This window comes from Apteryx rowi, unplaced genomic scaffold (assembly GCF_003343035.1).
Source record: "Apteryx rowi isolate R43461 unplaced genomic scaffold, aptRow1 scaffold_646, whole genome shotgun sequence".
NCBI classification, from domain to species: Eukaryota; Metazoa; Chordata; class Aves; order Apterygiformes; family Apterygidae; genus Apteryx; species Apteryx rowi.
The window spans coordinates 81618-98771 of NW_020450923.1; the positions used below are offsets into that span (position 1 = coordinate 81618).

The 17154-nt window shown below is 40.4% G+C and overlaps 1 protein-coding gene across 1 annotated transcript in view; it reads left to right on the forward strand.

Moving 5' to 3' along the window:
• The first annotated feature begins 48 nt into the window (after window positions 1–48).
• EPB41L4B (erythrocyte membrane protein band 4.1 like 4B) overlaps window positions 49–17154 on the forward strand; it is a 180152-nt gene continuing 163046 nt past the window's right edge. The window contains exon 1 of the mRNA XM_026084544.1: window positions 49–339. Coding sequence (XP_025940329.1) covers window positions 49–339 — 291 coding nt within the window. The remainder of the gene's footprint in view (window positions 340–17154) is intronic.

Genomic DNA, 17154 nt, shown 5'->3' on the forward strand with positions numbered 1-17154 from the left:
GGAGCTGCTGGCTCGGGGGTGTGCGCGGCCGGGCAGGGCGCCCCCAGGATGCTGCGGTTCCTGCGCAGGACCTTTGGCCGGCGGTCGATGCAGCGCTACGGGCGAGGAGCCGGGCGCGGAGCCGGGCGGGGGGGGCTCGGCGGCGAGGGGGACGAGCGGGACGGGGGGCTGCGAGGCGCCGCCGCCGCTGCCGGAGGCTTCCCCTCCTCGCCGCACCCCGGCGGGGTCGTGCACAGCGCCGGAGCCCCCGTCCACATCCCCGCCGCCGGCGACAGCAAGCCGGTGCTGCAGTGCCGCGTCCTCCTCCTGGACGGTGCCGAAGTCAACGTGGAGCTGCCGGTGAGTAGTATGCACCTGCCCTCCCCTGCCTGCAAAACAGTGTTTGCAGCTGCCCGCCGCCCCGCATCCTCCCCCCTGCCCAGTGAGGGGCACCTGTGTGCCCCTCTCCCTCCCTGCCCCCTGGCTGAACAACACGCCGCGTTGCCTGGCCGAGCCTCGCTCGCCTCGTCCTCCCCTGCTCGCGCTACCTCGCTGCCTGCGTGCACCTGCTCCCCTGTGCCCGACGTGCCGCCCCCGCCTCTCGTGTCGCCCCCTCTCCCCCGGCTGAAGAAGCCTGCCTCCGCGCCCCTCTCCCGGGAGCGATCGGGGAGGCGCTCCCATTTTTGCCTTTATTTCTCCTCGGCGCCCCAGCTGCGGGGTGCTGGCCGCAGCCGCCCCCCCACCCCCGGCACCGCCGCCGCTGGGGGCAGCGGGGGCTCTGCGGGGCGGCTGGAGGAGCTGTGCCGCTGCTCTCCCCGCTGCCCTGCGGCTTGCCGCGGGCAGGGGTGGCCTGAGCCCACACTCAAGCACCTGTGGCGCCGGCGAGGGGAGCCGCGGGGCGAGGCCAGGCCGGCTRTGAGGGGAGGCTCGCTCCGCCCGCCGCGGCGGGGACGGGGGGCTGCCGAGGCGACGTTTCCATGTGGGCGTCGCCGCCGCCTCTTTATTTATTTGTTTTATGCCGCCTGTCGGAGGTAGACGCGGCTGCCTGAAGCGCGTGGGGTCTCGGCGCGAGGCCGCATACAGCGCGGCCTTGGGTGCGCGGCACGAAGTCGCGGGGGCGGGCTTCCCGCCGTGCCCTGCGCCCCCGCGCAGCGCTGCCCTCGTCCCGGGCGAGCGCCCGCCTCGTGCCGGGATGTCCCGGAGCGGGGCCGCGGCTCCGAGGAGGTCCCCGAGGGTCTCGGGCAGTCTGGGGCAGGCAGCCCTCCCCCCGCGGGCCGCTGCGCGGGCCGAGCTCGTGCCGGGCCATTGGTGGGCCGTTGGGCGCCTCAGGCGGCCGTTGGGCGCGTGGGGTGGCGGCCCCGGTAAGGGTGTGTGGATGGTGCCGCCGCTGAACTTTCCTCCCTCCTGCTGTTGTGCTGAAAGAATGAGGAAGGGATGGTGCCGGCTGGTTTGTTTTTGTTTGCCTAGTTCTGTGGAGTTGGACTATATTTGTAAATGCTTCGGTATCTCCAGAGCCTGTTGTGTATTTTATTTTTTAAAGGAAGATGCGTGATATATAACATTAGTTTACTTTTTTTTTTTGCCAGACATTCATTCCCATACCTTCTAAATATTTATTCAAGATACCTGCCTATTTTTTTTGCTGACCCCTTCCCTTTCTGTTGAAAACCAGGACCCCTGGTGTTACAGTTTATCGTATTTGTGAGATACTTCTTCATCTTTTGATTTCAAATGAAATACCTTCTATTAAACTCGGTCCCCAAGAATAGGTGGGGGAGCTTACTAATAATGACTGTAACAACATGATTAATTATGCAGTACTTTTATATCCAGCAGCATGAAAGAGATTTTTTTTTCCCAGAATACCTTTTGAATTTTATTAGAAGCCTTTCAATAATCTTTGTATACTCACATCATTTAACTAAACAAAGTTTGGCAACGGGATGGTTTCCACTTAAAAGAAACCAAAGAAGGTGGAGTGACACTTTTACAGGTCAGTGGAGGAGTTCATGAATAGAGCCACCGAGAGATACTTGCTTCAGAATGATCAAGTCTGTCTTTTCTTACAGACTAGATTACACATTTCTAGATATTGGAAATGCTGATATATCTTTCCCTTTTGGATTTCCTTCACAACTTGCTGTAGTCCTTTTTACATCTAGGGACAAATGTTTTCTAACGAAGCCTTTGAATAACTTGTTGAAAGTTATCAACATGCTAAGGATTTACTTATAGAAGTCTATGTAGATAAGCTCGATAAATATTTCATGGCAATTTATACCGCCTCTGATTTCTCAGAGTTCACCTATTGTTGTAGTGCCTGTGGTTTTGAAGCATCAGAAAATAAGGTAATGACACTTTCTTTAGTCTTTTAGCATTGAAAATAAATGCAAAAATCTGCTTGGTCTGGTGAAGAAGCTGTAGAGTACACTTGCTTGAATTGTGGTGTCCAAACTAAGTCTAGGCTGCATTTTCAGAATGTGAGCTGCATATTTGGTTGTTGTAGTTCATTTCTCCTTAGGTGGGATAAGTCGGCAATTTCACTGAAATGCCTGGGTTGGTGGAGGACTCTGGAGCTCATAATAGTTGTCAACATCTTGAGGAACAGAAAAACATTCTGTTGAGTTACATATTCATTCCTCATGCTTTTCCCTTTCTTTCATAAAAAGTAACACCCACGCTGAGGGTTAGAAAACCTGAAAGAAGCATTGCACCATTTATAAAACTTGATCAGTAAAGTTTCTCTGAGCCTTGAAGCACTAGTTTATAGGATTAGGGCCTGAAACAGAATTGTTTCAGCCCTTGGAAGCTGTGGTATAGTACCTATTAACCTGAATGAATTGGGCAGTATCTTTTTTATAAATTAGAAAGTATGTGATGGTTTCTCTCCATTTCAGCCCAAATTTTGTGGAGAGGGAGAGTGTGATCTCTTCATCATCACTGAAGCAGTTTACCCATAAAGTCAAATATGTGGGTAATTGCTGAGGACTTTACTGTGCTGCTGATCATATTTACAACCACTTATTTCAGGAAGTACTGGCATCTGTAAAATATGCTTTTTTTTCCTACCTGTTGACGTTACACCCGACTTGTCTTTCCAGTGCTAAAAGCAACTTCTTGATATGAGAGCATGATACTTTTTTTTAACTAAAACTTTTTAAATTGCTTTCTGAAATTTCACTTGGAAGTAATTTAAAGGTTTACTACATTTTATAAAGACCACAGGGTCTTTCTGTTTGTCTGGAGGAATGGCAGAAAAGACATGACTAAAGGAAAGTCTTACATATTTTAATGTGCAGAAAAAAGTTTCAAGGTTTTTTGTAGATTTGTCACTATTTGAGTAAAGCTAAAACTCTGAAACTTTCGTCCAAGTTAAACATATCAGGTTCTGTGTGGGGAGGTGATATTCTAGGAAAAATAAATTGTAACGTCAGTAGGCTGATATCTTCAGGGTTAAAACTAGCATTTATGAGATAGTATCTGTGTTAGAAACTTTACTGTTGTAAGCTCTTTTCTGCTCATGGTAACAGAAGCAGAGATCTAACTTCATCTCTGAGTCCTTCCTTAGCTTGTTCTTTTTGAAGCTGTATAGAAATATTGTGACCCAAGTCACCTTTCTTGTTTATCTGCATTTCCATGCCCGCTTCCTCCTGGGATATTTGCACTTTATTCTTTTTACTATGTGTATGCAGGGCCGCCTCTGCCCTCAAACTGCTTCAGCTGTTAGCCTGCCCAGCTAAGATGCTGTGTACTCTTTCACTCTTATTCTCTGGCTTTCTTGCCTCTGTTTCTTCCTCAGCTGTTCCTGAACAAATGTAAACGTAACATTGTTCTGAGCATAACAGATAAACCTGGATAATTTCTGTACTCAGTTTCTCACATAAAATTTCAAGGATTGCTTAATGATACTGACTTTTTTGTTTGCTCTTAAGTCAAGACCAAAATTGTGTACTTTGAGAGTGTTCTTTCTAAATAGAATAATGCACTAGATGGCTTTTTAAACCCACAAGCTCCTTGGGGCCCTGTATTGAATCTGAGATGTTTTTAAGTTTGGATCTGTTGTATAGAAGTGAGTGGCAGTTTACCAGATCTGTTGCTGTGGAGTGATTTCCCATGGGAAGGGAGAGTGTAAATGCTATCATTACTTCCTGTTGACCTGAAACTATATGTGTATGCATCTGAAATCCAGTTATGAGAATTGATGTAGGGAGAAAAGTACTTGACCCATCCTTTCCTTCCTCTCACATAAGTATCTATGTATTTCTTTTTACCACTGAGAGCATATTTTAGTGTTGTGTTGCATTTTCATTTATATTGGAAGCCATTATTTGTTTAGTTTCTGTAACTTGACTGTAGGTAGATGAAAGACCATTTATGTGCTGCTGTCAAAATATTCTTATTTCCTCTTTTCTGGAGGCTTGCTCTAGAGGACTTGTGACTTTAATTAAAAAAAAAAAAGTGGTTACAAATGATGCTGTATAGTTACACAAAAAATACAGGGAAATAGCCTTTATGTTTGCACAGTGGTGATGATACCTTTTAGTTAATACATAAATAGATCATTTTCTAGATGGCTCTCAGATGAGGCTGAAAAGTCAAACATTTGTTGACTTTAAACCATGGATGTTGGCATTTCTAAAATTGAGGCTCTGATTTTTAATTCAGTGTATCTTATGAAAGTTAAAGGGAGCATATGAAAAATGGCTATTCAGTGGGATAGTCCAGAGTAGCAGAAATTCATGTTCCTGTTTTCTAATGCCACTGAAAAAAGTAATCTGTGATAAGATTCTGGAGGGAAAGGAAAAATAAGCTTGTATATAGTGTTTGATTCTGTTTAATTATGTGGGATAGAAAGTGGGACCAATTAGTAAACTTGCTCTACAGGGGAAATCCTCATTCTGCAAAGCACATACAGCAAACCTTACATTTTCTGTGACATGAAGGCAAAGTAGTCAAAGCAGAGTCTGTCATAAATACTCCTTTCTAACGAACTCCTTGCTGTAATAAATTTCTGTGCTGCCATGAGCATAATTACAAAGACATATGTGATGTATTAGAAAGCAGATGATGTTTAATGACTAAATGAACAAGTCAAATCTAACATTTTAAATCTGTGACCTGTCTTCAGGTGGATAGCTTTTGTATTATTTCTTTGCGTTCCTCTTGGTGTATCTGATTTAGTAATTGTTCTAGCTGCTATGGAAACACTTCAGGGTAGGGATAGTAAATGTTCTTCAATACCCTTTTTTCGTCTTGATAGTCTTCAATATATTGTATCCTTTTCTTGTTGGAGTAACATAACAGAATTTATTAGCTGGCCTGTATGCTTGCTTCAAATGTAAATGCTAAATTCATTCTTGAGTAGTCATCTCTGTCTTATAGTTGTTAGTCAGTGTATCTGACTTCACAGAGTTGTAAATATTGGAGAGGAGCACAAATCAGTTTTTCATTTCTTTACATCGCATGTGATTTCTTAATGACATTTCAGAAATACCAACTCTAGAGAAATATGCTAGTATGAAAGAAGACAATAACTTAATAAGAAGAATAACTTTCAAGTTATTCTCTGGAGAATCCTAACTGAGGAGTTATCACACACAGCCAAATGTATATATACCTGTGTGTGTATATATATTCACACATTTTTAAAGCAATAGCAGGAGGGAACAGAATTTTTTATTGTTAATTCTTTAAAGCTGTTATCACTTACAAAAATTGATAATACACCTTCTTTATATAGAAGTTATCTTTTGACAACTTAAAATTAGAATACTTGCTGGAGAATGTTTGGAATAGTTGGAAACTGGACTGGAAGAGAGTTGAATTCTTGTGTTAAATACTTTGGGCACCAGCTCCTGTAATCTCCTTCATAAACTGATCAAGGTCCATTTCTAGAAGTAGTTAGGTATTTTGCTTCTGCCACTTGTGTTGAAATGTCTTTTCATTACTTTACTGCTCTGATCAGGTAACTGTAGTCAGGAGCTTGATGTGTTGCCTTCTGACAGCAGTCTTTAATTACCTTGTGTGGGTACCATATACTTTGATTCATTGGTCCATATACTGAAGGTACATGAAAAGCATTCATAGTAGAATTACACGATGAAAAACAGAAACATATGCAGCTGCAGTGAGACAGGGATGGGACGGGGTGTGCATATGTGACTGCAGCTGTGCTTTAGAAATGCATGATGTGTTAGGTTCTTGAGAGGAAATGGGGAATTTTGGCCCTTAACATGTTCACCAATCATCCCCAATAAATCCTCAGCAGATAAAATATATTTCAACAATATATAGTAAAATAGAGATACAATGAGCAGTATTTTGTTTTGGCATATGTTAGCTAAATTCTGCTTGTGAGTTCCAGTAGTTAGTTATTCATGGAAGCCAATACCATTTTTCAGTGCTATACAGATAGACAGGATAACAGGATCCCTGCTGCAGAAAGCTGACAACCAATGATGGAGAGAAAGCCAGCGAAGGTAGTGTACATCAAAGACAAAGGTATGGGTGCCTCTGATACTAATTCTCTGGTAGACAGCTTATGTGTTGAAGTGATGGGGAGAAGATTAGATTCTTGCATGCATTTTTTAGAAGTCTTTTTACAGTAGATTAGAACACAGCTTAGGAAAGTAACCATTTAAAATGTCGTTGATTTTTGTGGCCTCTTGTTTGATAACATAAAAGTGTGCTTTAGTAGCAGCTGTTTGCACTGGACTTAACTATGTGATCATTCACACTGGTGAACCTCTGAAAGCCACCATGGATTTGAATGGAAATGGTCAATAAGAAGGAAATACAGGTCTGCTAGAAAATACGTGTCTATGTGTAGATGAGGTACATCTAATATGGTTTTATTCCTGTGATTGTGTTCTAGACTAGATTGTTGAGTAGCAAGACTGTGTTCTCAGTCTCTTAGTAGTGGTCCTAAAGAGAAAAAGAGAATGTCTGACTGAGCATGTAAAAAGTTCCTACCAGGAAAGAAATCCAAGGTGTAAAGCAAAGCAACTCTGGAAGTGTGGACCATAGAGAAGAGCAAGCAGAGGACTAGTTTTGTTTTTTGGATTGCAGAATGTAATACAGGAAGAAACAGATTTACAAAGAATGGGAGTAGGAGGACAGTAAAACGGAGCTTGAGAGAAGTGTAAAATTCACAACTAAATACATGATGCAGGATGAATATGAGAATACAAGGTCACTCCAGGTAGGCCCATGAAGCAGCAGCCTTCAGCTAAGTGAAGGAAGATATCCTAAAGAAGAAACTGTTCTTTGAGTAGCGTTTTCTCTCATGGGCTTACAGGATAAGTGTGGTTTTATATTTTATTATGTTCCCAGAAGCAGAAAAATAAAGGAGGATCCACATGGAGAAGCTGCTATGCAACCAGGGCAGAAAAAGGAGAACAGTTTCTAGGCAGTTCAGAAATCAAAAGACTAATGGGACAGAATTTAATGGGTGTCATCTTGTTCCTGGTTGGTGTTAGCGCATGGCTCTGCAGGAAGACAAAAGGGCTTCGATCAGGACATCTTCACAATAGAAAAGTAATGGCATGTTCAAAGACAACTGGGGAGGAGCTGGGAGATGATGTGTAGAATAAGGGACTAAGAACAAAAAGGTTGAAGGAAATAGAGATGGTATATTAAAGAATGGGATGTCATGTCTGTCCAGTTTCCTTCCTAAAACAGAGAGGAGACATATCTCTACCCCTGCTTTTCTGTGCATGCTTTTCTTCCTCATGTGCTTCCTTATGCTTCTACTTGTAGCTCTTCTGTAAATACCCTTTTTCCTGTAACTTTCTCTGAGAGGCTGCTTTCATTTAGTGTCTTTCCTTCTCTAAGCACAGGCCCATTTTTTTTTTTCTCTTCAGAGGTTCTCTTTGTAAATTCCCAACCATTTTTACCCACCCCCTTTCCTTAGCAGTCTACTCCCCAAGCAACACTGTCTATTTTTTCTGTGCAGATATAGTCTGTTACTAGCAGTATTATACCTGCTGAATTGGCTTTTTAATAAGAATGGGTTTTTGTCTCCTCTGTTTTCCTAGTCTGTCACAGCAGTTTTCTTTGCATCCTGGCAGCAGCCACATAACCTATATAGCTGACCATGAAAGGTCTGTTCTGGGAGACACTTTAAAGAGCACCAGAGGTCTGCTTCCTTTTGTTTTGGGCCTTAAGCACAGTTCTCTGCCCCATTCCCTCATACCAGATTAGATCATTTCTGTGGTTCTCTGCATTTATCAGAAATTTTAAACTCTTCTTGCTCTTATCCCTTCCCCACCAAAATGCATTTTCATATCTGYGGGCAGGGATCTGAACCCTGGAAAGTCTGTGGCTGGCTCGACAGCTTATTCAGCAAGCTTAACTACCAAAGTCCCCTGTCTGTCAGGGCATGGATGCTGCAGGTCACCGCTTGGCCTGAGTGTTCATGGTGGTAGAGCAGACATTAGGGAGCGTTGGTGGTGGTTAGTTAGTTAGGTGGTTAGTTAAATCAAGCGTTAAACCTCCTCACTTTAAAAATGCATGGTTTCATATGAGATTACAAAAATGAACCTGAAAAATCATACAGAGGGAAAGGGAGGTTGAGAAAAGAAGGGAGAGAACACATGCATAATTGAATTTGTAGACCCTTCCTGAAGTAAAAGACAGGGAGAGAGAGGGGTAAGTCATTTCTTCTATTTCTGCTAGAATGATAAAGGCAACAGCTGTTAACTGTACATACAGTGTTGCTGGGCTAGTATTTTACATTACTTGAGAAACATATTTTTTTGTTATTAAATATTTGTTTTCCAGTGCAGACTATGGTAAATTTTCTGTTTTGCTTTACACATTAGAAATAAAAGGGTTGGAGGGTAGTGAAGTGGTTAGTGTGACCATCTGTTGTTCATTTGACTTGCTATTTCCATTTATTTATATGCATCAATTTAAATATGTCCTGGACCATTAGCTGTATTTTGATAAAGTTATTTTGAGATATTTGTTGAAGTTCCAAATTCAGTCTCCAACTATGAAGCGCAAAATATATTAAGAGTTGATTTATATTGGCTGTTTACATTTCTAATCTGTTCAGATTTGGATTATTTCACTTGCTTTGTTGTTAAGGAACCACAGATATATTATTCAAACAAATATCAAAATATTTTTTGAGTATACCGACAAATATACTGGCTTCAGGTGTTACTGTATATCTGATGATTTTAAGACATGTGGTGCTGTTCATATGACAAATATAGACTGGAAATCCTACTGGAAGATCCTAGCTAATTTTTGTGAAATAACATAAATAACTGTACACAAACATGTGCAGAGTCCATGTCCTCTCTTTTGAGGAACCTGCACTCCTGTGAACTTACCAGTATCAAATGTTCAGAACTAGAAGAGCATAGTGTTATAATTTAGGGGTTGTGATCTGTAATTAAATTATTGTACACTGCAATGTTATTTCCAAGGATAATTTATCAAAGAATAAATTCTGTTGTGACTGTTTGAAAATAATGGTTTTCACAGTATTTCTTTTTAGTAATTGAAAGTATGTGTTGTTTCCTTTTTATATAAAAATAAAGACTTGAGAGGAGTTTAGTGACTTAGCTGTCTTGGCTCGGAAAGTTCTTTTTCTGCTTAAATTGAGCAGACTGAACAAGGAAACCACTTCCCATTTTTCAGTTTCAAGTTGCTTACTGTGTACATTTCACTAAATGGAGTCTTGTATCTTATGTATTAGACAGTAATTTCAACTGGCAACATTAAGCTTTAACATTATCCCAAGCTTCAGACAAATTCTTGTTTTAGTGAATATTGATGGATAACATAAACATGCTAACTTCATCAGCCCCTTATTGCTGGTATTAAATATGAACAAAATTACTTAATGTTCAAATGTTACGTGCTCTAATTTTCCAAGTGAATGTTTTTCATGTTTTTTCAGAAAAGGAGCAGTTAGATTCTAAGTTTTTTCTTTTCTCCCCTTGTATTCATCCAGAATTGGGCAAGGATAGGTTCTGTCCTTCAAATATCTCTTTTATATCTTGATATTAGTTCCTGAAACTATAATATGATATGATTTGAAATTGGGGACTTGCATGTACGTAAAAAGACCAAACCTAAAAACTTACATTTTTGTAAGCAGAACTGTAAACACAACTACTCTTTACAGTCATCGTACTGCAACAAAGATGACTCTTCAGTAGAGATGCAAATCCTCAGTATGTAGGTTTTATATTCAGGCTATTTACTGGATAGGAATTCTTTCTGAATAATGAACCTTCCATGAGCGCTCTGCTTTGAGAGATGATGAATGATGAGTCTGTTATCTCTTTGAATTAAGCAAATAAATGAAGAGTGGTTTTCCTAAAAATAGGTCATATAACTAGGATAGGCAGCACCCTGAAAGTGTAATGCCCATTGGGCAGTATCCGCTTCTTTCATGTTGTGACTTTTGGGTGCCTACATATATCTGTGTGAATTCAGATGTCCTGCTCTAGCTCTGTGAAGGGAGGAGGTGGTTTAATAGAGCAGCAATAGAACTTGTTTGCTGTGCAACAGGCTTACCACCTTTCCCTCCCTTCTTCCTTCTATTTTGTATATTGGGCTTGATTTAGTTTTTTTGTTTTGTTTTTCTTCCCCCTACTGTTCATCCTGCCAACCTTTCTTCATTGCTCTTTCTTCATTTGTTGTAGACATCCCCTTTCTCTGAGGAGTATTCCTTGCCTTGCTCCATGTCTGTTATGGAGTCCTCCAGTCTCATTCGTCATCTGCCAAGGCTGCTTGTCAGCTGTGAGGTGGAACTCCTAGCTGCAGGGTGACTTTAAATGTACCCAATTTCTGCCTTGTGCAATTAATCCTGTGTGCAGCTCTCAGCAGCACATTGAAATTCTGTTCTTGTGCCATTGAATTGTTGTATCTCATTTTTCCTTTTGCTGTTGCATGCAGGATTAGACTCATTTTTACAATATCTGAAGTTATTTGCGTTCCTCTTAACATGCCTTTCTGAACATTTTGTGTTGTTTCCTATCACTTCACAGGTGGTGTTTGACATACCTTTTTTCTTTTTTCCCATGAATATAATTCTGCATGAGAATGCCTGATCATATTAAGCATAGAGGTAAATGTGGGCAGACTTGGCTCAAAACTTTGTGCAGCTAAAGAAGAAAAGTGCTTATGATGAGCTAGCGTTTGGAAATAAAACTTAGGAATGCCAGCCGCAAAACATAGGAAGCTTATGTTGCCATTGCTCATCACAGTGCCTTCATGTGGATACAGTCCTGAACCTTAATGAGTGAGAAAATGTTTTTTTTGTTTGCTTGTTTGTTTGTTTTTTGGATAGGCAATCCTGTTCCTACTGCCTAAGGCTTCCAGTTGATTAAGATGTAATTTTGATGTATTTTCTTTTTAATAGGGGGACCTGCCTACTACGGGATCGGGATCGGCAGATCACCAGTTGCTTTTATAGAGGCCAGTAAAGTCATCAGATGTTAACTGCAGTGAGGTGCTTCTGCTTTGTTCTGGATTCAGGCTGATTGCTTAAGCCATCATCTGCCTGGAGGTCTCCTCTGTCTCCCTCCACTTCCCTGTTCTCTTATGGTATTTGAGTTGTGTATTTTCTGTTGGATGAATTGTTGCAACACTTGCAGGGAATCAACACCATGTTTTCAAGCGTGAAACTGTGGGATCCTTGAGGGCATCAAGATGTTTGTCACAATATTCAAATTGTTTGTTGCAACCAGTTAGGCACTTAAAAAAGGGGCAGGGGAGTCGCAATTGATGCGTTTTGATGGTTCATAGACAGTACTCAGTACATTTTAGGAGGTCTGTATATAAGGAAATAATCTGCAAAACAAATATTTTTATAGTATTCTTAAATTTAGATGTTAGAAAAAAGTTGAGGTTTCTCACCACCATCATTTCTTTTCCCTCTTGAATCACCTGAGCCATCCCCTCATTTGTTAGCATTGCTTAAAATTGCTTTTCTCCTGTGTAGCATGTTGATGCAAGTTTTACATTATAAATGTATCCTATAGCCTTTCTGGTGCTTTATTTCTGGCTTTAAATAGTAAAGATTTTTCCAAACTGTGGGGAAAAAAATAAGCAAAGAGTTTAAGCAGTTGTCTGTATATTTTGTTAGCTTAAATGGGTCAAAGTTAAATATTGTGTGACTTTTGGGGTTGGGGGGAGGAAGGAGTATAAAAATTCAGCGGTTTGAGACAAAAATAAGTGTTTTTTTGTTTGCTGTGTAAAAATTTGCCAGCAGATATTCTCCTTTTACAGTTTGTGTGCTTGGATTCTAATTTATTTTCAGATTAAGCACCCAGCATATTTTGGTTTATAATTTGACTATAAAATGTATTTCAAAAAAACCAAAAAGTTCAGCTATTTTGGCAATGATTTTGCTTCTTTCGGTATATAGTTGTAACCAGGGAAGGGGGTATTGATTTCTCTTCTTCATCCGCATATGTTATGGTTTTAGATACTGATAGAAGGGAAGAGTTTCATCTCATCTTAGCAGCGAAAAACATCATCTGGTAACTTTTTTCCAACATGATCATAGTCTGAAAAAATGTCAGGTGAAACATAATGATGTGGTCTTTCATAAGTAATATTCCTAATGAAACTTTTGTTCTAGAAAGCAGATTTTTCCATGTTATTACTCCATGTTATTTTTCCATGTTATTACAGTAATAACATGGAAAGTGTTACACTCATTTGTGTAACACTTGGGGGCGGAGAATTTTTCCTATTATTGCAGTAAGTTGGGTGCTTGAAGCTTTCTAGCAAGAGAAAATATTCTGAAGCACCTGTTAGTTCACTGAGACTTTCAGAATCTGTTCATGGGTGTGAAAGTGGGCAAATTGAAGTGCAAGAGCTATCTTGAAGGATAGTTCACAGGGTGAGCAGTTTCTTTACTTTCCATATTTCCAAGGCATCTTACTGTTTTCTGATACCAAAACAGTTACTACTTAGTTTAAGACAGACAAAGTTTTTAAGTAATACAAAAACCTTCAGCAAGTTGTTCAGAAGAGCTGTTTTTGTGAGCTACAAGGCAAATGAGTGGTTAGGTTGCAAGAAAGATAGGGCAGTATTTAGTTCAAGAGTACACATTCCTCTTTATTGCATATGCACTAGCCTCATTAACAGGATAACTCTGTCAAGACTAGGGCAGCACAAAATTGCTTGTAGGACCTAATCAAATATAGATTGCATGAAGTATTCCAGGTATAGGAAGCTCTCCCTACAGAGAACAGCTCTCAGAACAGTGCTGTCTGATGTCCTGTAGGATTTCTGGGCTGGATTCCAAGTCACAGTATGTAACTGGAATGGAACCTGCTCTTTTTTTCCCCATTTTTTCCTCATAGCTTTTGCTACCACAACATTTCTGTTCATCTTTGACATTGTACTATTTTTTGCAGCTTTTTGTTAAATGTACATTTAAAAAAAAACAGTCTTTTTATTCTTGCATGCTTCAACTTTAAGCAGTGTAGCAGTAGACATTGATTAAATGCTAAGCTGGTAATCTGAGTTCTTAAATGCTGGCTGTAATTCTTTTTATGACCCTTCAAAAAAGGCAAGTTTTTTGTACCAGTCCGCAAAATGGGGTAATAGTTTGTCAGTGCAGCAGGGCCAGTGCAGGTAAGGTGGAGAACAAAATTCTTCTTTTGTATGAGTGGATTTATACATAAAATGAAAGCACTGATCAAACAAACAAAAAGCCAGAGCAGTTGACTGAACCTGTGCAATCCAACAGAAGTTTGTGGTGGTAAAAGGATGACCCTTGGAGGCAAAATCTGAAAACAGTGCAGTTCCAGAGGAGTATGTAAAAGCTGTCCACTCTCTATTCCTAGGAGTGTCAACTGTTTCCCTGGAAAAGTATGTTCTATGAAAATCCCAGCTTGGGTAATCTATGCAGAATTGGAGGTGGTAGTGGAAGCTGTTAGAGAGAAGGACAAGGGAGTGGGACGCTGGGCACAGGACTGATGAGAAAGTGTGCACTCTGGAGTACACTTCCATTTGTCTGCCCTGTGCCTGGACATAACCTGCAGTGCTAATAAACTTGGAGTGTTTTTATAGCTAAATGATAGGTTATAAATGCAGAAACAGGCACCATAGGTAGTGCTGGGAGACAAGCGTGCGGCTCTGTTTTTAAGTCTAACTGAGTTTATGGTGGTGTTTGAAGTGACATCTGTATATAAAAAGCCTTTGTGAGACTGTTGGTTCCTGATGGTAGTAGGGAATGGAACTGATGTTCAAGATAATTAGGATTTGTTATGTCTCCCATTATTTTGGTACTTGAGTAGATAGGAAGGGAGGCAGTTTTCATATGGCCTGGCTAAATACAAGCTTAAACATGCTAACAGTACCGCATTACTCTTGCATTTTTTATTTACAAGCAATTATTTTATGAAGGCAATTATGTTAAAATGAAGGATATATGGCAAATCACCAATAGGATTAATGTTACCTGTTTGTATCTTTTTTATTTTCTCCTCTGAAGCCCCATTGAATTGGTTGCTACTCCCAGTAGTGTTATCTCATTTGTTAAACTAAGAAAATTTGCTTTGAATAAGTGGCTATTAGAGGTTTCAGCTGTCTTTGTTCCCACTTTCCTCTTTCTCAGCTTTTGTAAAGGCTTTTGTGATGATGTGAAATGGAAGTCAACTGACTATTCTTCCTAGATGTCATTTGGAATATCGCTATTCAAGTTATGTCTGAGAATTAGTCATATGGATGACTTGTATATGAATAGGTTATGGACTGTAGATTTATTTAAGGTCAGAAAGGATCATTGTGAGTGCTTAGTCTGTTCTCCTTCACTAATCGGTCTTTAGAAATCCTTTTGAGAATGTTTTGAGCCTCTAACTTTTTAGCTTAAACTTCTCTCCTTGGAACTTGTTAGTTTATCTGCCTTAAGAGTCTTTAATGAGAAGCAGTTACTGATTCAGTTTGTATGTGGACTCTTCAAAAAACAAATATGGCTTTTAATATATCTGGTATTTTTATGGCCCGTGTTACCCTCCCTTTTGGTACCTGGGCAGGCACATGGAGAGCCCTGAGACTATGGGAAAAATCTTCTCTATATGAAGTCATGTGAAATTTGCATACAAATCACCTCTTAGCCCTATCTTTGATATTCTAAATAGATTAAAGTCTCTTTCCAGATGCTTTTCAGACTCAGAATTATTCTTGGTAGCTTTTTTCTGACTTTTCTCTAAACTTCTTGAAGTGCAGGCACTTGAGCTGGGCACAGCAGTCTTGTAATGGTTCTGCAAATGTTACATGAAATCAAATTATTCCCTACTTAATGTTCTCTTTTTATGCATTCAAGGATCATGTTTACTCTCTTGCCTGCAGCATCACACTGAGAGCTCATATTCAGTTGCTTTTCTCTTGTTACCCTGAGTCCCTACAGTGCTGCTGAAATCCTGGGCACTATCTTTGACCTGGTAAACATGACCCAACCCTTTTTGTTCTTATGTGTATGACCTTTGATTTTGCTGAATTCAGATACAGTATGTTGATGCAATTCTGCATCCCCAAAAGATTCAAATCAGTCTGTACAACCAGCAAGACTCATAATCTCTTGCTAGTCTGCCAGTTTTGTGAAGCTCAGTAGGAGCAGTTTTACTAATTCTCTCCCAGGGAAAAGAGTCTAGTGTTTGACTATGAGCAGAACACTTCAGGACTGCATTGAAAGTGCTGTTGGCTGGTGGCTTCCCGCCTTTCCCATGCTAATTGTTTAAATTGTTTGTAGGTTTGTGTTTGTGGGTTTTTTTAATCTATCTGTGTACCACAAACATCTGGTTTTAAGAATGCCTGCTTTTGTCAGACAGTCTCATAGGCCATGTTTTGAGAATGCTGGTGCTTCGTGGGCAGCATGAGTTTAAAGGGTTCTTGGCTTCTTGTTCCCATCCTTGTGCTGCAGGCAGGCAGTTGCCTTTTCAGCTGTTTGTGGGACTGTGCTGAAAGCCAGGTCAGGGATCACATCCAGGTGTGTTTCACTCTTAAAAATGCTTCTGCAGCAATAAATGTCTCAATTGTTTTGATAAAGGAGTGGCATTAATAAGGGACAGCCTGGCAGAGCGCATGGGAGCTGTTCTAGCCCAAGTGCTGTAAAAACCCCTGCTTGTTGAGTGGTGGCTTGAGGGCACAAATAATCACTTTGGGAATGGTTTGATTTGTGTACTTACTGCTTCCATATCTTGATCATGTGAGTGCTCCTAGTCCAATACGAAGTCAGCCAGATCAACATGAAGTGAACAAGAAACACTTGGTTGTTTCAGCAGTGTGGTTCAGTGATGGAGGTAGTGGCAAGCAGCTCAAGCTGGATCTGCAAGAGCTGATCTCTGCCCAAGTCAGATGTCTTGCAGAAACCTGTTATTCTAATGTTCCTTATTGCCTTTATCAAGTTGGACTTGTTTTATTAGGTATAGCTTTCTTGAAACCATTGCTGAGTAGTATAAAGTATGCTGCTGTCATTTAATTTATTGCTGATTGCAACCAGCCATATCTAGTCTTTATGTTCAGAATCTAAGAGCCAGAATTGGTAAGAATAGTAAAACTGATACTGAAATTAGAAAGATTCTAGAAATTTTAGAAAAGGCCATCTTTTTCTAGATTCCATCTGTGGAGGTTCAAATAAAAGCAGGGCTGAAAAGATCTTTTGATGGTCGCTTCTTGATGTGGATATCCTGTGATGGAGTACTTCTCCCATACCTATTATGCCTTTGAGGGTGGCTGGAAGTGAGGTAAAAGAAGACAATTTGATTAAGGGAAGAACATTGCAGTTCAGAGCAAAGGCTGGATTCCTGTCCTATCAGGCATCTTGAAAATTGTAATGATCTGGTTTTAGTTGTAAAGCTTTATTTGTAGACATTCCAGAAACAATTCTTGTTGCTAATACAAGCATAGTCATTCTTGATTATGAATAAAGAGGAAATGTAAGAAATTTGAACTAAAATCTCTCTCTAGTTACTTGGGGGTTAGTCTCTTACTTGGAAATTAAACTGTGGATGAGTTTGACTTCATGTTGAATTTTCCAAATTAACCTTAAAAAGTTTAAGGATTAAATCATCATATTTATTGTAAGAAATTTTGTTTAAGAAAGTCTCCTAAAATGCAACATTCTTAAAAGAAAAAAAAGAACAAAAAAAGAGGTGGAGTATTATTCATCTGCTGAAAGCAAAAATGGACAGTTGT